At 43.3% G+C, this 24,075-nt stretch overlaps 1 protein-coding gene across 1 annotated transcript in view; it reads right to left on the bottom strand.

The window, feature by feature from the left end:
- Positions 1–2,648: 2,648 nt before the first annotated feature.
- LOC141477404 (SKI family transcriptional corepressor 2-like) overlaps positions 2,649–24,075 on the bottom strand; it is a 27,469-nt gene continuing 6,042 nt past the window's right edge. Inside the window, 4 exon segments of the mRNA XM_074166570.1 lie at positions 2,649–2,711; positions 11,929–11,996; positions 17,956–18,054; positions 18,447–18,512. Of these exon segments, the coding sequence (XP_074022671.1) occupies positions 2,649–2,711; positions 11,929–11,996; positions 17,956–18,054; positions 18,447–18,512 (296 nt within the window).

Genomic DNA, 24,075 nt, shown 5'->3' with positions numbered 1-24,075 from the left:
TTTTTTTATTTTTTTTTTTTTTTTTCTGTTGTCTTGTTTTTTTACTAATAAATGGCTGCTACATTCTACTTTACATGGTTGTCCATGATGCTTTGAGGTCACTTGTCCTTGGATTCAAGGAACCTGATTTGTTCTGTTTGTTCTTTAAATCCCCAAGCCCTCCTTTTTTTCAGTCTTTGTACAAGTCAGGGTTCTGACTGGTAGGTTATAACTTACAAGGTAATAGCTGCAGAAGTTCCCATGCTTCTAGGAATGAAAAAAGTAAAAAAATAAAAAAAAAAAAGAGAGAGAAAGTGTTACCAACACTAAGTTTGAGATTTCTTGATGCACAGAATTACAACATTTATTTATAATCCTTGAAAAAGGGAAACGCACGAGTCACCTGCTGCAGAAGCATCCTCTGAAACTTTGCTAATTACTATCTGCAGAGTCATGTGGAAATATTCACAGTTAAGATGAAGAGCAAACTGTGGCTGACTGAAGTATAGCTAAACACAACAAGACCTGCTGCGGAACGGAACACAAAGCCCAACGAGGGTAGCGAAGGACTGGCGAGAAACACAGAGCATTAATTGAGGGGTTGCTCTGCAACACACAGGGTCTTTACCCCTTTGGTCTATTGTGTGGGTGATATATCACAGAACAATATGGGGTTGGAAGGGACCTCTGGAGGTCATCTAGTCCAACCCCCTGCCAAAGCAGGGTCACCACAAGCATGCTGGACAGGAACGTGTCCATTTTGAATGTCTCCAGAGAAGGAGACTCCACACCCTCTCTGGGCAGCCTCTTCCAGGGCTCTGCCACCCTCAAAGGAAAGAAGTTCCTCCTCATGTTGAGATGGAACTTCCTGCATTGAAGTTTGTGCCCGTTGCCCCTTGTCCTGTCACTGGACAGCACTGAGAAGAGTCTGACCCCATCCTCTTGCCACCCGCCCTTTAGCTATTGCTCAGCATTGATGATGTCCCTTCTGTCCTCTCTTAGTCTGCTCTTCTCCAGGCTGAACAGCCCCAGGTCTCTCAGCCTTTCCTCATCAGAGAGATGCTCCAGCCCCTTGATCATCTTTGTAGCCTCCGCTGTCCCCTCTCCAGCAGTTCCCTGTCCTTCTTGAACTGGGGTGTATGTGCACGCGCATTTCTTGAGGCAACTCTTCTCTGCTTGCCACACTGAAATCTGAAATTGCTTCTGGACAATACAGTTGCGATTCTCTGCTTGACTGATTTAGCTTAGCAGTTAAGTAACAACTAATCTTCCAAAAGCGCTAGGGCCTACTTAGAGAAATCCCCGTTGTCTGCAGGGATGGCGTGCCACTGGAAACAAAACCAGCGTGAGAAACGCATCCATCCTTCACGCTCGCAGCAAATAAGCAGGCAACGCTCGTCCCTGTGATGCCAGCACCTTCCTCGCAGGGCTTTTCGGCTGGTGAAAACCTGACGCTGGGAACAAACGGTGCCGTTCACCTGAGGCTGCCGTCCTCAGGCAGGCTTTTATGGGAAATCAGTGCTTTGGATAAGGAGCTCAGGGCAGGACCCGCCGCTTCTCATCTGGGGAGGCACGCTGATTTATTCAGGATATTAGTATCACTGAATTTCTTTTAAATCAGCGCTCAGATTAATGTGGACTCGACTGGAAAACGCTGGCAATCAGTAAGAAAGTACGCACAAGAGGGCGAAACAGACCAACGTGATGCTTAGATTAATCTCCTTATCTCAGCAGGCAGAGCTCCAGGCCACGGATACCGGTTATCTGGTTACTCTATACTTACACCTAATGTTTTTAAGTATCTGCTTTTTCCACGGCTCAGGCAAACCTCCATCATCGAGACTATCAAACCCTTCTCAGATGCCCCAGACCTTCTTTTGCACACTTTTCGCATTACTGAGGTCTCTACCTATGAATAGCTCTTTTTTTTCAAGTCCACAGACTCCACCTCAGGGATTTTTCCAGTGAATCCACAAGCCAGATTTTGTGGTGCAACACAGCAGCGAGGCTACCAGCTTTTTGCCTCTGTTTCCAAGCCCTAGTCTTTCTGTTTTACCAGAAAAAAAAGAGAATGTCATTTAAATATTAAGGCTTTAGCACCCAAAACTGCAACCTCTCAGGCCACTGATGATGGAGACAGTGTTTCTTCTAACTGAATGCTTCTGAAAAAAACACTCCTGAAAAATGCAGTGTTGGGTTTAGGAAGATGCTGCATGTGGGCAACAGGAGACTGAACGACAGAAAACAGGACTGGTGAAATTCTGGAAAGCTCCCAAAACACGCTGCTCTTTCCTGAAGCTGGAGAAGCTCCACCATGCGCAGAAAAACCCATCCCTTACCTGCCCGTGTGTGAACTTTCACTGTATTGTGACTTTTCCCTCCTTCTGCTGAAGGTACGTGTCCTCAATGCCACTTTCCAGCGCCAGAGAATAGAAGCACACACTCAGGCCTGGATTCACCCACCAGTCAACCCTCAACGCTATGTCCTACCCTAGCGAAGCCTCGTAATTCGTGTGACGTATCAGTTATCAGCTTTAGACCACAGCACGACACCTCCGCAGGCAAAGCTTTCAGACCAGAACCAGTAGCCATCACGCAACGGAGAAAAATTCTCTTAATTCTTGCAATGGCTGCAAAGAAATAAAGTCTCTCCTTTCCCAAACTCACCTTTAGCTTTTGCTGAGGTGCGCACCGAGCTTCTCTTTCCTGATCAAGCTTGCTGCATAGGGAATCTGCAATGACACAGAAACAAAGCCCCTGCTTTAAGCCAAGGTTTGGCTAACGAAACATCCAAGCTGGAATCCCTGCGAATTAAAGGGTTTTTTTTTTTTTGCCTCCTTATATCATTTTAGGACACAGAGCCTTGAATTAAAAGAATGGAACTCTTTACAAAACCGCAAGAATGCTGAAGCAGAAATAAAATAAAAATGGCCCAAATTAAAACAACAGATAGATCTTAAAATCCAACGTCTTGCGATGTTTTGTTTGTATCAAAAATAAAGCCACCACCCATTCTGCTACCTGTGAGAAGACAAAAGTCAGGTGTCTGTAACAGAGCAGGCAACACACACTCATCTCTGCACAGCTGAGATACAGATTGGGAGTACAAGGCTTCTTACATTTGTATCACCATAATTAGGAAAGTTCATAATAGTTATTTCTGACTTGCACCAATCCGAGGGAAGCCAATGAAGTGGAACAAATAATTAAAGAAAAACAGAGAACAGAGGCATATTAGGGAACAGTGTTATATTTAGAAACAAAGTGGGATGATGTGCTCACTGGCTACTGGGAATACAGTACGGGGCTGCTCTTTTTCAATGCTGGGCCTCAGAATGCAACAAAACTAAATTGCTCTGAGATTTCTCCATAGCTGGGAATCCAACTGACTACAAATTCACTATTTTTCTGCCTTTTGGAAGGACTGTTGGAGGAATTCAGGTTGGGATCAGAAAATATATGTCCCTATGCTCCCAGGTCCTGCTGCACACTGAGGTGACCTGCTTCTGCTGTCAGGTGCTCCAGAATACAGTCACAAATAATGTCAAATGTGTTACTGCAAGCTTACTAATAGGCTGGGCTGAAGGCAGGCGCAAGCACAAACAGCAAAAGGAACCACAGACTGGCAGGGGTTGGAAGGGACCTCTGGAGATCATCTAGTCCAACCCCCTGCCAAAGCAGGGTCACCCAGAGCAGGCTGCACAGGAACACATGTTGGGTTTTGAATGTCTCCAGAGAAGGAGACTCCACCACCTCTCTGGGCAGCCTCTTCCAGGGCTCTGCCACCCTCAAAGCAAAGAAGTTCCTCCTCATGTTTAGATGGAACTTCCTATGTTCCAGTTTGTGCCCGTTTCCTCTTGTCCTGTCCCTGGGCACCACTGAAAAAAGATTGGCCCCATCCTCCTGACACCCTCCCTTGAAGTATTTATAGGCGTTGATGAGATTCCCTCTCAGTCTTCTCTTCTCCAGACTAAAAAGTCCCAAGTTCCTCAGCCTTTCCTCATCAGAAAGATGCTCCAGGCCCCTCATCATCTTCGTAGAATAGACAGGGAAATGCAGAGAGTTCAAGCGTCCTGCCCCATACACATAACAACATACTGGAAGCACGTGAATTTACATCCATGTCCACTGATTATGTACCTAATACGCATTCTTACAGAATCATAGAATGCTTTGGGTTGGAAGGGACCTTAAAGACCACCCAGTTCCAACCCCCTGCCCTGGGCAGGGACACCTCCCACCAGACCACGTTGCTCCAAGCCCCATCCAACCTGGCCTTGAACCCCTCCAGGGATGGGGCAGCCACAGCTTCTCTGGGCAACCTGGGCCAGGGTCTCACCACCCTCACAGCAAAGAATTGCTTCCCCAGATCTCATCTCAATCTCCCCTCTTTCAGTTTGAAACCCTTCCCCCTCGTCCTATGGCTCCCCTCCCTGATCAAGAGTCCCTCCCCAGCTTTCCTGGAGCCCCTTTAGGGACTGGATTCTTGTTTGGTTTTAACCCTGTTTTAGTTTTAATTACATTATGCCCACAGTATGTGAGGACATTTGTATGAGTTGTGCTCAGCGTGTCTCTGGGCTGGTGTAAAGTGCAGTATCCGCAGTGTCCTCTCTCTCCATCCCTGCCTTCCTTAATATGGAAAAGAGCAGGGAAGGCTCAGGATGAGAGTAAAGAAAGGGGCATCTGCAGCTCAGGAGCCAACCCCTTCATCTCTAGGGAAAGGAGGTCAATCGGATCGAAAGCAGTAGCACTGGGAAGCAGTGGCCTCTGCAAACATGAGCCATGTGGCTGAATGAGAGCAGAAGCCTTTCACGGGGCCACAGCCTCTCTCCAGAGCCCTGGGAATAGGGAAACCTGTGAGATCAAACCACTGATGACCTGAAAAGACCCAGGATCCAGGGACTACTCTTATAACCCCTATCCTTCGCAGATATTGAAAGCTATCAGGAAGCTTGCTCCCAGATCCCCCCAAAAACCAGAGCTCTCCTTTCCACCAAGGCCTTGAACTGCTTTCCAGGGCTGGAAAACTCCTCTCCGAACTGCAGTGTAGAGGAGCACACAAAGAAACCCTTTACCTGATCACCTGTTCGCACAGTTTAGATTCAAAAGATTCAAATGAACTGCCTGAATAAACACATTTCAGCTGAGATCCGTGATGCTTTGCCAACTGCTTTCTTCCTCTCTCCCACACACGGCGGCCAACGGGCTACACCGGTTTGCATGGCCGCCAGTTATATAGGACATCTCCCAAGCCGTGCTGACCTAGATAATACAGTGGGGTACATTCTGTCAGAAATTAACTCTCTTAATCCACTTCTCTACAGCTATATTTGGCACATCAGCGTTTTTTTGATGTGTGTTGGTTGATCCGTTCTCCTGGTAATAAATGAAACTGGGAAAGGTGGGTGTTCGATGGGGAAATGACTACTTTCTTCATGAGTTAAACGCCATCTTGTACTTTTGTCATGGGAAGAGCATTCAGTAACTCCAGTGCTGTGCTGGAATAGCATGTAGGGCTCTTCATGACAATACAGTCCCATCATGGAGATGATGACTGTTGCGATGGCGACAGGATCCAGCACTCAAATGGGCATGCAGATCCAACACGTGGCCCTTATGAAAAAGTGCCTACGTCCCTGCCAGTAATAACAAAAACGCGAATGGATGGGTTTTAAATAGTCATGAGAAACAGATTTTTTGCTAAGTCCACATTAATAGGAAATACATTACAATGGGAGCAGATCTGTGTGGTGCAGGAGAAAGATTCAAGTGTCCATACTGCATTTCTCTGGTTTTTCTTTTCCTTCAGGCCAGCTCTACTCTGGTCCTGGGAACTGATCACTCGTTCAGAGCTAAAGCATTCCTGTAACACATCCAGAAGGAATCCAGGTTGCAAGCTCCGAGTCTGCTCCACAACACAAACCAAAGCACAGGTAAGCAGATAGGAATGGGGATTCATTTCTAAAGCGTGTGTCTGATCCCTGCTACACTTGGACATCTAAGAAGCTCCCGTTCACCATCCTCTTCTGGAGACTTCACCCTTGCATCCCATCTCTAGGTGGGATGCACAATGATACACCACCCTGACTTCTACTGCTTGAAGAAGGAATTTTCAGTACCCCAAAGCACTATTATCCGATGTGTATCTACAGGTATTTAGTTAAACAGTTCTCATTCCTGGAGAGTGCACTTGAGACCTTGGTCAGAACACTGTCCAGTTGAGACAACCTTTCCAAATGCAAAGAATATTTACGCGGGGAAGGAGGAAGATGTGCAGCTGGAATACTACAGTCTCTGCACATACCGTGCTTCTCGATAGAACTATAGGTGGGATTAATGAGAAGATAAAGCATGCACTGAGCCTGGAGAGGAGGAATAGAAGTGCAATGGCTTCCCCTAGAGTGTGAGTCTTCACTATTTTGCCCTGTGAAAGTATTTATAGCCGAGATCTTCCACAGAAAGATCTATAAGACGCATCCATAGAAAAAGGATTCTGCACACAGGCAATAGCAGATGCTGGCTTGCGGGTACCTGATACACACGCATCCACTTTTGATCAGCATTTCTGCAGATTCTAAAGGAAAGGAAGCTTTTACTTCTGTTTTTCATAACTATTAATTCTACAGGGCATTCTTTTCTTTAACATTTGAATTTACTGGAGAAAGAGGCACAGCTCCATCCTATATAACCCAAGGCAAATCCAAGTGTATTGCCAAGATAGAAGTTTTGCTCATCTGTCTTAAAAAAGCAGACAAAATTCTGCTGAAAACAGTATACAGTTAGGCATTGATACCTTCAGCCTCAAAAGGACGTATTCCCAATTTGTACCACTAAATCTGGAAAGGAGCTCCACCAAAAACCAAATGAAGATAGCAGGACATGTAGAAACAGATCTGTAGTACCATCCCAACTGCTAAAGCACAGAAGAAGAAATTAATGAGAAAAAATATAAACATGTCTCTGGTTCGGGGGTGGGCAAGGTAATGACATTTGCCTTGCAGTCTGCAAGACAGAGAGTTCCAGAAATGCTCTTTTATCTGTTATTATCCGGGTATTGGTGGACAGGCACTTCGGCATGAGACGCAGCTCAAGAAATCCAAGAGCCATGCTGCTGACCTGATGTTTGCCTCTAACCGTCTTGTCGAGGTCAATCAATCCACCTGGACCACTTCGAGCAGAGGACCAAACCAGAAATCCCAGTAAAGCACTGCTATTTCCACTTTTCGAGTATGGAGTGACAGGCATGCAGCGACCAAGGTCTCCGCACATAAAAATGTGGATATTCCTTGTTTGTGTAATGACTACATTAGTTGTACAAAGCACCTACTTTCCATATACAACCTAAAATAGGAATTAAACGTACTGGTACTTTTCTTAATTACAGTAGGACCCAGAGGAACATGGTCTCATATCTCTGAAGATCTACCAATATTACCATATGGTAGATTTTTTTCTTCTTTTAAACACTCCTTGTGAATCTTTAAAGCTCAGGGTGAAAGACAATGATGCAGAGATAGAAATCAATTTTGCAGGCAGATAGTTCCTGATTTATTTTATTGCCCACCTCTGAAGAACAGGGTTGATTCAAAGCAGTGCTGAGAGTAGAAGGCCATCAAATTTCAGAGGAGTTCCGCCTGAATCCAATTCTGAGCTCTGAATATTATTATCAGCCCAAAGTTAGGTGGAAGTCAGTTCATGGGAGTATAAATAAATTAAAAAACCCCAAACAAAACCAAACCAACACTTTCCCTTTCAGCTGGAAAGACAAGGGACTGCCTGAGTAATTCACATTTCTAACATGTCTCAGATACCTGCTGCCTTTTACCCCTGTGTATGATTAGTGGGATTGATCACTACCTGATCTTAGTTATCTAAACCACAACTGCAGAGTGACGACCACCACCTTAGCTTTTCCCGATGAAGAGGTTGCAACTGTGGTCACTGCTTCCCGGGAACCAACAAACTACTTGTTTGGTAGAAAATTAAGGGGAAATAAAGGAAGGAAAGGAAGGAAATTAAGAAAAGCCAGCCTGTCTGCAGGCGCTTAAATTTGCTGCATGGTGCTCTGCTTCTCTGCAGCAATGTTTTAGAGGGGTTTACAAAATCATAAAAGGATAAAAATCGTCACGCTGGGAATGCTGCTTCTGATCTTCTTCTCCCACCAGGCAGCTAGGGAGAAAGTTCACGGTTTTTAAATTTGATCCACTAACACCGATGCTCAGAAGACAGAATCAGGCAGAATCCCAGTACTCAGTAGTTTGATAGGCTGCCTGGGCTTCCCGACAGATGAATTCTGGTCAAACTGAACAAAAATCCTCAACTCGAAAGGCAAGTGAGCTCTCCTGAGGCCATACTGCATGTGCCATGTTAGAATTTACCCCAGGCTGCTGGGCAGCGATTTCTTCTCAGCGGCCCTTTGAGTACAGCTTACTAAGAGCAGGCAGATGATCCATGCCTGAATCCATATGTAAAAATCCGTATTTTACATATAATCTCTAAGTACACACACTGAACTTAACCAATCTGGGAGACAGAACTTTGAAGGAGGAAGAAGAGAAAAAGGCATTCAGTGATTCAAGATCCATTTTCTTGTTAAGTATGACAATCGGTTGGTCACGAGCTTCGCACAAACAGATTGTGATGCCTCCTGGCAGCCGCTCAAGACACTCTGAGCAACTCCTTTCCCAAGAGGAATTGCTGACGGCCACACAGTGTCCCACTGCTCCGGGTTATATCCAAAGAAATCAACATCCATTGCAGAGGATGTAACAGAACAAGACCCACCCCCCATTTTCCCAATGATTTGAGCCTTTCTCCTGACTTTCAGGAAGCCATAAAATAATTATTTTAAAGTCCGGAGTGGACAAAGCATTAAAATAAAAGCCCATTGATTAAACACTGCTTTAACTGAGGCTGTTAATAAAGGCTATTAAGCCCCGCTCCCGCCAGCCGCCGAGGATGCAGTGCCGGCCGGGGAGCGGCAGAGGGCACCCGCAGCCCACACCAACCTGTCCGCTGCCCCCCCCCCGAGCTGTCACCCCACGCGTGGTTCCCCAGCATCGCCCTCCGCATTGCAGTTTGACAATGTCACCCAAGAACTGGGAGAAAAAAGCGGTATTTTCAGTGTTGGGTACTGGCTGGGCACGAAACACTACCTTGGAGCAGTCCTTTCTGTCTAACAGTCAGGTTACAGAGGGCATTCACACTACAATTATATTTGGTTAATTATTTCATGCTAAGCTTCAGCTTGGTGTAGTCCAGACATTTCTGGTACATCAAACATGCCGAGACAGTTGATTTGAAAGTCTGACTACTCAGTTATGCAGCTTGAAGAATTCCAGTTCAGGGTGACTGAAAGCATCGTTAGGGCAAAACCTGCCCCTGGTACCTACTGTTATTAAGAGATGCCTTAACGATCAGGCACAGGTCTTCAGGAAGGACTAATTTAAGTTGTATATTCCTTCAGTAGTGAGAAGAGTTAAAAGAAACTGACTCTATGCATCTATAGTGTTTGTAAAATTAAAAAAAAAAGCAATTAAGCCAAATTCTGGGGCCAGTTATACCTGGGAATTTTGAGGTTAACCCTACAAAGGTATACACCTATGAAGCTGCACGTAAAATTAAAATCTGAGTATGTATTAAACACTTCTGGTTTTGTCTTTGCACTCGTATGTCAACAAGAGTATTAGCTGTGGGCAGCTCTGTAGAGTGCCCCAGGTATGCACAAACCAAAATAACCTACCTGTTAAAAACAACACAACAGAAAACAAACAAACAAACAAAATACCATGAGTAACCATGCTTTTTGCGTATTCTGCACCAAAAGATTTCATTCCTCCATGCCATAACCAAAGAAGGCCAAAGGAGTTTTATCGTTGGCACGCTCAGCGTATTAATCTTAATTCTAGATATAACCGTACAAAATACATTCACACGAATGAATTAAAGTAACTGCAGGGATGATCACATCAAAAGTGCTGACTCCATTTCAGTTACCTCCCAACACATCAAGGTTTCTGCACCCAGCTTCAATAAACACACTCGTTATTTGCAGCAGACTCAGTTCTTCATACGCAAACATCCTTTTATCGGTCTCACTGATACACAGCCTGCCTCACTGATACGAGGAAGGATAAAGCATAAAGACTTACTGATGATTTGACAACATTTCTATTAATAATAATTAAATTCAAGCAGCCACACTGAGTGAAGGGGTCCTAAATTGTTGGTGCAGTACATTAAATGTGGAAACTCGTCTCTGTAAGTACATTCAGGCAGCTCTGTTTAATGATTAAGTGACTATTAGTCTTTCTGTAGCATGCATCAGGAAGTGAAAAGGGTGTGAATTACGTGATCATATTTCTTTTCCTGCCCGAGAAAAAGCACTACACTGAACTTTGTGATTTCTCCACTTCTTGTAAATCGGAAAAACCACCACAGTTGGTTCGCTGGAGGTCTGGGACACCCAGTTTCAGAAACAACTTCATAAAGCAACGGGCAGAGATGACCCATTCTCTCCATGGGAGGGAGGGAGAGTTGCATCCAAGTTCAGCTGACACAAGAGATAAAGGCTGCACCAGGCCCACAAGCTCTGGGCTTAAATATGCTTCCGAGCAGGAATCAGACAGGTCACCTGCCTGGAGCCCAAAGCAGCAGGGGATGTACTCTTCAGGATGACATCCCAATTACCACCTTCTGTGACAATGTAATTCACAGATCAAGCCAAACTCCCTGCCTGCCATCGGGAGACAAAGGGGAACACAGTAAAAACTGGACATATTAAAGGAAAAGAGTGGAGACCAGCAGCAAAAAAAATCTCCACAGATGTTCTGGACTTGAATTTCCTCCATAAACAACCTCCTTCAAGCACCCTCCATCTCTCATTGAAATCTCTGAAGTCAGCAGGAACAGGGAGCAGGAACGTTCGGCAGCTCTAAAAATAAGGCCACTCCTAAACACCTCTAAACATAAATGTACAAGTTTGATAATCCTGGCCTTCAGCTTTATTTTTATGTCCTAACCCATCAATTAGAAAATGACAATACCAGAAGGCTGGACAATGCCTTCTCCGCACCGGGGTCTGTCACAAGCAGAAGGAAAATTTAGATGCTCGAGCACAGAGCTGATTGAGACAAGTGGGGATATTTGGCAAGCCCACCTCGAAAAAACCCTGCTGAATAATATCAGGCCAATCACACAACAAGCCCCAGCAAAACAAGGATTAGCTGACAGTCTCCCATTCATTACGATGCCCTGTTCTTTAAACCACACTAAGCAGTATCTGAGCAAGAAACAGCTTCACATACTCCATCCCTTGCTTGTACTGGATTAATTATGTCAGGTTTTCAACAGCGCAGTGGTATGCAACCATCCAGAATTGCACAAACACACACACACGCGCAAAATCCATCCTAGTTTTAAAATAAGAAGCAAGAGACTGAATGGCAATGTGTGCCTGCACAGAACTTGTGTTTCAGCAACTTGATCCTTTACTGCTGAGTCAAGCACTTCTTCCAGGGGCTGAAATTTGAAAAAAAAGACACATCCTAAGGCTTATGTGCCAGTGAGATGCTGGCCTCGCACCGATTCCCCGCTGAGGGCTGAAATGCACCCCCTGGCAGCTCCTACAAGGTAGAAACATGTAATTGCTTAAGGTTTAGTGATTGAGTCCTCACGTTTCTCTCTGAAGAAGCACCGCTCGGTGTTGAGTCACCGTGTTTCGTTCAGTTGAAACATGAAGACCCATCTGGTTGCTGTATGAAAGTAAATCTCCAGGTAATTAGACTCTAAACCAGCCGAGAACCGCGTGCTTACGTCTTGTGAAGTATAAGGTAATACAAGCTCAGTAACAGTACATCTGCATGGCTCACAGCGGAAAAGTTTGAGGAGTGCATTTAAAAAACATAAAGCGACAGTTTGTAACGTTTTTAGCAGAGAAGACAAACTTACAATTTGTAGCTGCTGCACCATTTCTTCTCTGTACGCCAGTTCCCGCTTCATCTGATCTTGAAAATTATCTTAACGGGAGGGGAAAAAGGTAAATGCAGTAATTAAAACAGAGACCACACAGCAGAATTCATATAAATCAAATTAAATCAAACCCAATCGCTACTGAGGAATTGTGAAGCACTACAAAGCCCTTCACCCAGTTAAAACGCACCCAACAAAAACTTCTCTAGTAGGAGACACTGTAGATCAAAGAACAACTGTGGAAAAATCAGATTCTACCCCAATTAGCAAATGGAGGCTACTAAATTTCTGTCGCTAGCGTTCCGTCTCAATGGCCCAGACTCTGCAGTCATTAGTCAAACTTCTACCAACGCTGAATTGAGGAGCAAAAACTGCTCTTCTTTGCTTTGGCATAAATCTGTTGACATCAATAGGGATGTCCAGTATGTGAGAAGAGAAAGCGTTCAAGGATGCAGGGTTTGATTTGTAGTTTTGTAACACGGCACTGACGGCTTTGAACAAAACTCAGACTAAAGCTCTGTAAACGCGGAACTCGGGGGAAAAAAATCTGTGAAAGACAGATCCTAGAAAGCCGGGTTAACAGCACAGGCCAGCCCTCCTGCTCCTGCAGCTCCTCCCTCCCTTATGTTCCTCCTCAGTAACCATTTCAGACATAGCTTCATTTGGTAAAAGATTAACTGCTGGTCTGTGTTCTATAACATTGCTGTTGGAGGTTGGGAAAAAGACAGAAAAATATAAATAAAACTATAGAAAATAAGCTAATAACTTGATGAGTTGCATGATGGAGACCTGGACTATTAAATGAAGAGGAAAGAAAACCCATTCCAACCAGCATCATTTTGATCCAGGAGACCTGTCCTGGACCACGGGAGCAACAAGGTGAATGCCAGCAGAAAACAGCATGGAGCACCTCAACACTCACAGCTTGGAGAAGGGCACTGAAAGGCCATGGCAGCTAAAATGGTTTATTTAGTGCTAACCAATTAAAAGAGTTAAATAGTTATGCTGGTTGCTGGAATGCTAGCCCACGACTCAGGAAGTCTAGATTCAATACCTGCTCTACTGGACTCCATGTATGTATCTCTCCATGCCTCCTTTCATCACCACTAAAGCACAAATAATCACAGAATCACAGAATGACATGGGGTTGGAAGGGACCTCTGGAAATTACCTAGTCCAACCCCCTGCCAGAGCAAGGTCCACCCAGAGCAGGTTGCACAGGAACTTGTCCAGGCAGGGTTTGAATGTCTGCAGAGAAGGAGACTCCACCACCTCTCTGGGCAGCCTCTTCCAGGGCTCTGCCACCCTCAAAGCAAAGAAGTTCCTCCTCATGTTTAGGTGGAACTTCCCATGTTCAAGTTTGTGCCCATTTCCTCTTGTCCTGTCCCTGGGCACCACTGAAAAAAGACTGGCCCCATCCTCTTGACACCCACCCTTGAAGTATTTATAGGCCTTGATCAGATCCCCCCTCAGTCTTCTCTCCAGACTAAAAAGACCCAAGTCCCTCAGCCTTTCCTCATCAGAGAGATCTTCTAGTCCCCTAATCGTCTTCCTAGCCCTCTGCTGTACCCTCTTCAGCAGTCCCCTTTCCTTCTTGACCTTGTAACAGCATTGCTTCATCTGACAAGTACATTGGGAGGATTAATGAATTAAATGACTGTGGGATACTTCAATAGCAGAGTAACGGGAGTCACAGAAATGCCTAAATTGCAACAGAAAGGTCTGAGCCTGAGTGAGAACGAGCGGCTCCTATTCATACTCCGTGTGCTGCCGCAGTGCTGGGAGCTCACCCACTCCCAAACCAGCCTCGCCATGACTTCTCAACCCCAAAAAGCAGGAGCAGGAAGGCAGTGACCAGCTGTGGCACCATACAGTGGAGAGGAAGGACCTCTCCGTACCTCACTTGCGGGGACAGGGGACATGTCCCTTGAAGTGTGGGCACTGGAAGGGGCTAGGAGAAAGTACAAGGGGGCAGAGCTCTGTCCTCCTCTTTCACACAAGAATTTTGCCCTCTCCGAATGACGAGCAAAAATTGTCATTTAAAAGGCAAGGAGGCACTTTCGGACAAAAAGAAAATAGCAATGAGACAAAGAGTGAGAAAAATTGTCAGGCTGAAACCATCAGGATCCAGCGCAGCCACACAGAAAAGGAAATGATGACATTAACTTAATAAATCTCTTCAGATTTCAAGTAACCGCCCACAGAATTTTTCAGCCTATTCCCTCTGCTCCAACTGAACCAGGAAAAAAAAGGCGACAGAAATAAAGCAGGTTTGCAATCCCTCTCTTCCTAGCCCCAAAAATGCCATGCAGTGTAAAAATGTGACCACCTCCTGTCCAAAAGGTCACCAAAGGCTGATAGAAGCGTGCTAGTTCCTCCAGTTTCACCCTGAGTAGACTACACGGAGAAATTCTTCTCTCCTCAACACTTTCCTCTCGACTGGCTCTTTCACAGGCTCATCACCTCCCAGACCAAACAGCAGAGAAATTTTGCTCGGTCCTGCACTGCAAATGTCCAGTGCAAATGGGGTGTTAATGGTAAAGACAGTGTTTTTTTCTGGCAGCATTTATCTGAGTCCGAATGCTTACAGACAAAGCCCTGAGCAATACCCAAGAGGAAAGATATGAATATTTAAATAGTTTTCTTAACACAGAATTAAATACTTTAACTATCCAGACTACGTCTCTGCCATTTTATTACCACATTGTTAAATGCAGCAGGACAGAACGCCGACACCAAAGGTACAAACCAGCGGAGGGTTCTGGGAGAACACACTGTCACCACGCCCGGGTGCTTATATAGAATCACAGAATGGTGAGGGTTGGAAGGGACCTTAAAGATCATCGAGTTCCAACCCCCCTGCCAGAGGCAGGACACCTCCCACTAGACTGGGTTGCTCAAAGCCCAATATATATTATATTTCTATCAGGACAGGAAATTCTTTGATTTTCTTCAAGTGATCTCATCTTTTATTGTTTTCTTGAAGTGATCTCTGTGTTGAGAGATCTTACAGGCAAAGGAAAATCTCACCTGCAGTTTTCAAGAACAACAGCAGTATTAAAAATAAAAGTGCAAACAGCAGAAGACAAGGATAATTTTCTAAATTATCACAGGCCACATTTCCAGCAGGTACAAGAAGCCACAGAGAAGCTAAATGAGCTTGAAAATAAAACCAGCTCTCATTTAACAGCAATTTCCACGAGAAGAACATGGAAACCAAACACCGTTTACACACACCACTGCATAGCACTGCTGTGGGTGGTGGTTTGATGCTATTAGTGTGTAACGCCCCAAATGTGCTCAGTTCCAAATGCAAGACCCAAAAAAAGGTGACTTTCAAGTTAACTGCAGGTAATGTGACAGGAGCGTTTTCTAGAGAGACACAGCGTCACCTTCCACATCTCACTCGTCGGCTCCCTGCTGAAATAGGGATGAATTTTCTCCTTTTTAAAAAAGGTTGAGAAGATTTAACAGCCAAAGGCTCCTCACTTACCCACAGATGCTGCAAAGAAGAATGCGAACCCCCTCGACCCATGGGAGTGACAATGACCCTGGCAGCGTGTTCCTGTCCTCAGCAGCTTTAAGGATGGGACAGAGACCCAGTCCCCATGGCCACTCACGGCCTAAAGCTGCAGCGGGCCAGATAGGGATATAAACCTGTTACCTGCCTGCTCTTTGCTCCCTCCTACAGCCTCGGGTCTCTTCAAGCTGTGATAAATCTATCAATACCATTTTAATTTCGCCTCCACCTTCCTTTAGCTGGATTTCCCCCCCGGCTCCTCCCTATCCAACATCTCTACAAGCAGTTAATAACTTGGGAAACCTGAAAAACCAAGTATTTTCTAATACCTGACCTAAAGCAACAGCCCCATCCAGCAGCAAGAGCCCGAAACAGGCCTCATCTCTTTTGCCAGAACACATACTGCTCTAGAGGACAAACCACACTTATCTCAGATTTTACACTTGTTTGCTTTACAAATAAAGCAATTTTTTCTTGTTTTATTAGATGTGGAGGAGGGGTGGTTTTTTGGTAAATCTAAATCTGTAAATAGGTTTTACGGTCACTTGTATATGTTGTTTATAGCACATTATGTGTTTTCTATTTTAATCCTGAAGAAAATTGACCACTACTTTGCGGTACATTGAAACCACATATTTTTCAAGCCGGCATGTACAGTAGCCACTTCCTTGGTCGGCCGTATGTGTTCTTTTCTTTTATTTGAATTGTATTTCATGTGGTTTAATGGCAGTGTTTATTTACACTGCAATGACAGAGCATTAATTTTACTGGAGAGGAACAAAAGGATAAATGAGTGACCTGAATGGCAAAACTCCAAGATGCCATTTTGCCAATACCACACATCACTGTTTTGATCTACGCAAATTATTTGAAAATTACCTCACTCCCAAACCCAAGTAATGACTGAATTTATACTGAAGGATGAGGTTATCCTCCTTTCATTAATATCTGTATCACCTCAGGCGGCTCTTCTCCTTTATTTATGAAGCTGTCTACATCTTTCGATATTTGAGCTAAAGATGGGAGTCATTCCCAGAGTCCTCACACTTTCTGGTTTCCCTGAACTTAACCTGTACGATGCTGCAGAAAGAGGAAAAAACGTATTTTCTTTAAATAATAGGAAAATGCTGTCCGTGTTCCTGTCTTTTCCTGCAATCCAGGCAGGTGCAACATTCCTCAGCTTGCAGCACTGAGTTTTGGTCGACTGACTTGCCTCAGGGGTACTGGTAGTCCTGGGTTTTCTCCCTGGAGTTTTTAATGAAGGAACTGGGAGGACTAACAGAGAGTTTCTGAACTCTTCAAGAAACTATAATAAACCAGCAAAAGGGCATTTTGAGTTAGTGCTGGTCAAACATTTCAGTCCCACAGGAGTTAGGAGGAAAAGTTAGCAAATGGCAGAAGAGCCTGACAATTAGTTTGGGAAGGTTTTATTGTGTCTGTCTTGGATTACTGCGAGTCAGGTAACTCCGCAGTGCTCCATCCGCATAGAGCCTCACAGGAAACCAAGGACAGAAGTGCAGAGTTTTAAAAAGCAGCATTTAAAAAGCCCTCACACCATCAATGTTAGTAAAACATTGAATGGAGACGTCAGACCTCTTCAGACTTTGTGAAGAAGCAAAAAGTGGGTGCAAACACGCTTTTTCCTTTTTATTTAATACTGAACTGGGGGTCCTGTCTGGGCAGGCACCTGCAGAGCTGTGACAGCCAGGCACGGGGAAGCTGATCTCTGTGTGGTGCTGTGCTACAGATGGACAGAGAGCAACGGAGATGCCCTGATCACTCCAGCTCTGTAACACAACATTCACTGCATGTTAGAGAGCTCTTACTGTGCTTTCTACCTTGTCCCAATCTATGTGAGATTTCTCCTGGAAACTTGCTTTTTAATTGTCAGGGTAATTCAAAAGTCCTCCATCAATAGGAGATCGATAGTTCCGCTTCCCTGTGTATGCAGTTCAACTTTATTGCAGTTCCACGAAAAACCTAGTAATTGTCTATTTTGTTTTCTTTTATTTAACACACGCCCAGCACATGCCATGACCCCTGGGCTGCACCCTCTCATCAGGCATGGTGAAAGGGCCCTCTCAAACAGCCCATCTCAAGAGGCAAAATCCAAACAGGTCTTTCTACTCCTTAAACACAGGCCAAATCAATTCTCCAGCATCTCTAGGACCACCTAAAGATGACTATGAAGCAGCCTGCCTTCAAAAACCTGCAAGAAGCTGGTGAAGATCACCGCCATCGCTCTAGCCCAAGAAGTAAACCCAAAACCAGTAAAATACACACCAAAATAGACACCCAGCTTCCTATTTCCTTACAAAAGACTTCCCTGGGCAGCTTGAAAAGTCACAGCAGAAGTGCCACCAACCTCAGCAGATCTAAGTCAAAGACCCTGGCAACGCAACCGAGAGCACACCTCTCCCCTTTTAACAATCTGACAACAACCACCCACCCACAAATAACACCAAAACCACAGATATGTGTCTTACTGAAGACTGGGAAAGACGCATTTCCTTTCAACACCTGGAATTCCTGTTCTAGTCTCCTCCGTAAGTCGATCTGTTCAAACAAAACCTTCTGGAGTTCCTCTAACAAAGAGAAAAGAAAAGTGGTTTTGCTAATCTGTATAAATAATTCTTGAAAGAACAGTTGCAGAGCAATTCATTACCATAAGACAAAATATTTTAGCAGTTATATAAAAAAAAAGGAGTGTTGCATAGACCTACAATAGATTTTGTGCAGAAAGCCATGAATATAAATCAATGTAATATATTATTTTAAAGTATTATATTACAGTGTCATGTATTGATTGATATATATGCATTAATCTCAATTATATCCACCCAAAGGTCCATATATTATTCATATGTTACTTGACAAGCTTAAAATATGGTGCAGAACAAAAGTGCCCCCTATTATCCTCATATTCTATTAAAACAAAGAGCAGTTTTATAACGTAAGCGACCCTTATTTATTTTACCTTTCCCCATGTTTTCTACATCCTTCTTCAGTGAATGAGGTGAATTGGTTTCTTGTGTGTGTTCGCCTTAAAAAAGAGAAAGAAGTTATTGATTTACCGATACTGCTTTTCATCAGTACTGTCCTTACTATGCAACTGCTTCAGAGAATCTAGAGTAAAAAGGAGAAAAAAAAATACAGAAAGAGCAAGATTGAGGCTTATGTACAAATCTCTGCGTGCGTAGCACAAATGTTTGCGGGACTTTTATTTGCTTCTAGTTTAGTAACATATCTCCCTACACCGTGTCCTCCTGCAGATGAGACCTGACATCTCTATACCTAGGAGCGCTGCTCTTACACGCTGTCTGATCCCTGCTTTCACTCTGGCCCCTTCTTGAAGATGCTCTTACCAGAGAACAACTAGGAACCAGCTGAGAAAGGGGCAGAGCCATCTCTCCAGTCTCATCTTTCAATGGGAAGTCCATGCCATCAGCTGGGCAGGATGCCGTTCCCAAATCCACAGGCAAAACCCTTTTTGCACCGGCCTCTCTGCCTTCATCAGCTCTTTAACTTCATCATCTTCTAGAGCTCTGCAGCACGGGCTTGTTGTAACTGGATATAATTTATATCCAGCTGAGATAAAATTGACATTACTGGTATTTGCATCTCAAGGATACTGCTCTGAGGTCAACCAATTCAGAGACTTCTGCTTTAGGTTGCTCACAGAACTTTTAATCATATAGTAGTAAAGAATTTTCTAGATAACCGAATTTAAATATTTCCAGATACATGCATGCTGCTTCTTTCAGCCTTTTGCCTTTACAAATAAAATAGAGTGAATCTTCACAAGGTGTTAAGTTCACCTGGATGACAGTTTGACTTAAATACGAACCTTCTGGCAGAAGGTGTTATTTTCATTATCCTCTGGAACTGTGAAATTTTCCTCAAATTTCTATGAACAGGGTTTTGAAACAAAAAGCCATGTAAAAAAAAAGTCTTTAAAAGAAAAAATACCACTTCAGCGGAAATTAATGGGAGATTTTCTATTATTTACAGCTGAAGTAGAAGTGGACTTCTGAAGTAGAAGTGGATAATTAAAAACCAATATTTGGTAAATAACCAATTATTGAACTAACTGGACTAATTTTTGGTTTAGTCCAGCCAGCAAATAGACATCATTAATTCCACTGATGAGTAATCACAAGACATACATACATATAAAGCTACTCGTGTTTATGTATTTGGAAGAAAGAGTCATGGAGGAAATACTTTGGGGTTTTTTTTGAAGATAAAAAGCCATAGCACTGAATAGTCACCACACAACAGTTAACACAGCAGCTACTTAAAAAACTCGTACTGTCACCACGCATTTGAGAGTAGGTCATCACAATAAGTTAAAGTTGAATCGGAAAGTCTTGTTTTATATGCAGTCAGAAATCTTTTTTGCAAAACATTTATTTCTGCTTTTAAAAATCAATGCATTCTTATATCCAGTAAACCTTGAAGTCACAGTATATGAAACCTATCCAATAGAGATGCATTTTAGCATCTGCTAGCTCGTTGCTCCTTAAAAAAAAGCAAGCACTCATTCAGGCATATACACTTACACAACTCATATCTGGTGCCAGCAATTCCATTTAAAAAATCTGTTTATGTAACACAATGATTAAAAAAAATAATCCATTTTTAAATGATATTTGATATAAACAAAGTACTTCTACAGGTAAGTTGTCTCACCACACTAAAAGAAATAGCAAGCTTAAAAATACATCACCTTTTGGGCAGTGGTTTGCGGAGTTTCCATAATGTAAAACACATTTCTTTTTTTTAGTTAACACAATTCTTTTTTAAACAGGATTGCTAACGATGTATTTTGCTAGACAAATTAGAGTACATAAAATCAAAACCACGGAATTTAGGTTTAGGAAGGGTATTTATTGATTTATAAATACTAGTATATTTTCCCAATCAATTTCTTTCATTGAGGCATTCTTTTCTGAATGTTTTATGTGCAATTTTGAGGGATAACAGACTCACAGACAGAAAGTAACTGGATTTTTCATGGGGGAGGAAGAAAAAGGGGAAGAGACTAGATCCTAGCACAGAGCACGGTGGCAGCATAGCTTTTTCCCACTTGCTCGGTTGAGCTTTCGGGGCCGTATGGTTTGAGGCTGCCGACTCACTGGGACTGAAAAAACAGCACTGAAAAGAAAATAAGAGCATGTAGCATGACGAGTAACTTCTCCAGCATCCGCAGCCTCCCAACTAAGACTCCGAAAAGGCTTATTAGACAATACCCCCATCCTTGGCCCCCAAATAAGTAAAGAACAGGATGGGAAAAGTAAAGGTATTTTAAGGCAAACCCCAGAACATACAGTTTTAAAGAATAACTGCATTTTTAAACTGCTTTCTGATGTTCAAAAAAAGCTTCAGTGTTATTACTGTTAACGGGAGTAATAATCAGATGGGTTTCACCTTTCCAGTCCCCCTGAAAATGATAATCAGGAGCCTGCTCGTCTCCGTTTTTCCGTACTTCCCAGAGGCCTCATCATGCATTGTGTACTGTTCTACCTTAATTGAAAGGGAGGAGGTATTGAATATTTAACCAGCTTCCTTTCTCTTAAATGTTAATTAAAAGCTAAATAGGTGTTTAAAAACAAACAAACAGAAAGCCCAAAGAATTTTAATCAGTCTAAGAAAAAATCACTTCCCCTTCTAATAGCTCCACCATAACTCTCTTGGGCCTTGTCTATACACAAACTTGCAGCAGCGTTTAAAACAGCAGCACTGAAAGCTGTGCAGCCCCCCGGTATGGACACCTAGGTTTTCTTTAAAAAAGGTCTATTTCAGTTTATTCAGAAAAATCAAAGTATACCTCATCTGTCTATTGGCTAGGGGGGAAAGGGGATGAAGTATTCACAGCCAGTTTGCAGTGCCTCAACTAAAGCTTTTGGTACCTCTGTTCTTCCTGATTATCTCAGGTGCACTGACATTGTTAATTTGGAATAAAGGTACATGGGTTGTATTGTACACCAATTTCTTCCTTAACCTGGAATGTGAATATCCACCCACAGAGGAAAGGAGAAATTATGCCTCTGAGTAAACACACCTCAAATCTATCAGTACTCTGAAAACCAGCGGTCCCAATTTATACACTGACACAACCTCAGCTCTTGTGATGCCATCTCTTTATCAGCTCCATGCCCACTGGAGTAGTTAAGATTTGAATTTTTAATAAAAGAAACTAATGGAAACATTTCTAAATTTATTTTCCCTGAAATAAACTCACATTGCCCTCGTTGTACAAAACCAAACCAGATATAGCCAGGTTACCTCTTCATGCTGTGCCACCTCGAACCACCTCCTGCAACCCTTCCTCAGCAAGCTCTCAAAGCTTCCCTTCAAACACCAGCTAAAAATTTCCACGCTGGCCCAGACAGCTCGGCTACGTCAACGGACAACCGATGTGCCCATTGCAGAGCTCTGATGGACCGGGAACAGCTCTCCTGACTCTCAGCGCTGCGCCATGTCTCCTCCACAATTCTGTGGTGTCCAACCACGTCAACCGAAATCGTCGCAACATCAGCCTTATTATTTCTGGACTCCTAGTACTCCTGGATGGTACTTAAATATCGCCAAACACACCCTGCAGCTCACTCTACCAGGTGAGCTCTACTGCCGCAAAGCCCACAGCATCCATGGTCTGCCATAATTTAAATATCCACCGGTATTTTTAGCTGCAGAAAGCACTGTCTGCAGACACAAAGACTGCAGCGGTGAAGATGTCGGCATCTTCTTGCTATAAATACATATATATATATCCATTTTAAAAATATAAGGCAGATGTGAATAGGCAGACTTTCAGAGCTCCAAAGGCTCCATCTGTATTTGCGAGTAATTACTTGCTTTAAGACGCGCGGTTCTCACGTATGTCCTGAAGAAATCCTACCCTTACTGAAAATATTCATGCATCGTGCAAACGCATGCTGCTTTTGGGGGGGAATAATCAATAGGATAATCAGGACCTGGGAAAATATGCCTATTTTACGAAATTCAATAAGCATCTTTTAAGTGCTTTCCTGCACTGGGGCAGATATACAAAATCTGGAGCGTCAAATGTTGAAGTTAAACCACTTTCAGGGCAAATTAAAACAAACCAGTTGTTCTTTTTGCACAGATAAATCTTCGTTTGTAACCTCCATTTAAAGTTTAAAACATGAACATCCGATTAAAAAAACATCAGCGCTGAAATGCAAACAGATAGAAGAGAAAACAGTTTCAGGATTTCAAATAGAACGTTCAAAACCTGTGACTGACTTAAAAAAATGAAATGTTTTAGAGAGGCAACAAATCAACTGGCTTTTGTTCTGAACCTTACGCATAAATCTGGGAAGTATTTCATAACTTTAATCTAGAAGGCATGAGGGCTAGAAATTTCTAATTCTTGGTTTGTTTTAAATGGAAGGTGAGATTCTCACTAGATTCCAGGAGATGGGGCTTTAAAAAAAAAAACACTACACCTAATATTGTCAGACTTGCACGAAATAAAGAACTTCAATGGCGTTCCACCCTCTTTTAGTAATTCAGAGAGAGCTCCTGAGCTCCTCAGAAATAACAGAAAAGAGACAGAAATAGTAAAAAAGGACTGAGTCCTACAGTCTGCAGTTTGTCTGTCGTGCAGATCCTTATATTTATACACAATCTTATCTATCAATATGCAATGTCCTACATACGAAACTTTTATCTTATCTTCCCCCATTTCAACTTTTAACTTCTTCACAATTTTGCAAACACTTTCTGTAATTTTATGGCCATGAAATATTAAATTTTATGTCATTTAACTTCTGGATTCAATGTTTTACCATTTATCCCAGTAAAGCCTACAATGCCATCCAGTCTGCTATATGTAATAAACACCGGGCTGTTTTCAACCTTCTGCGAGCTGCTGTAAATCTACGGTGATTGCACCAATATTTGTGGAGTTATTCTGGATATATATTTCAGAGTAAAGAGAAGAAGAATCTGGCTCACCATTTCTAGCCTGAATTTTCCTGAAATGCCTGCCCGACCATCTTTTACAAACAAAAAAAAAAACCCCAAAGTGGGGAAATTGTAACAAGATTTGTGAAGCTGACTTCTAGGCGGTATTAATACCCAATTTTAGAACTCCCTTTTCTCATTAAAATAAATGAAAAATTAGAACGGGTGGGCAACAGCTGACAGAACTCAACTTCTCTTTAGGAGATGGGCAGTATTTGCAAGGCAGCCTCGCGACGCTGCGCTGAGCCCACATGCAGCTCTCCCACCCTTCAACTCCAGCTGCCGGAGGAGGGTCGGGATGGCAAATTGCAGCTTTTCTCCCCCCAAAAATGGACAGGTTACGTAAGTTAGTCACAGTTATCGTTTGAAACGGCCATGGGAATTTGAGTCATTTCCAGCTTTTTCCAAGCACTGCCTGACAGAGAAGGAAGGGGGATTTTCACCGACAGTTTGCGGGTGACGCAGGAGGAACGGCCGCGGGATCTTTGAGCCCGTATCTATTTCATCCTTGGAAAGAGCTCCCGCTTATTCTGAATTTTTAAGTTCATTGACACATTGCGAATAAGAAGCAAACATACGCCCTTCCAAATGGTCATCTCTGGCACAGAAAA

Source organism: Numenius arquata, chromosome Z, assembly GCF_964106895.1.
Source record: "Numenius arquata chromosome Z, bNumArq3.hap1.1, whole genome shotgun sequence".
NCBI classification, from domain to species: Eukaryota; Metazoa; Chordata; class Aves; order Charadriiformes; family Scolopacidae; genus Numenius; species Numenius arquata.
The sequence above is the reverse complement of the archived record's forward strand: the minus strand, read 5'-3'. Positions and strand labels throughout refer to the sequence as shown.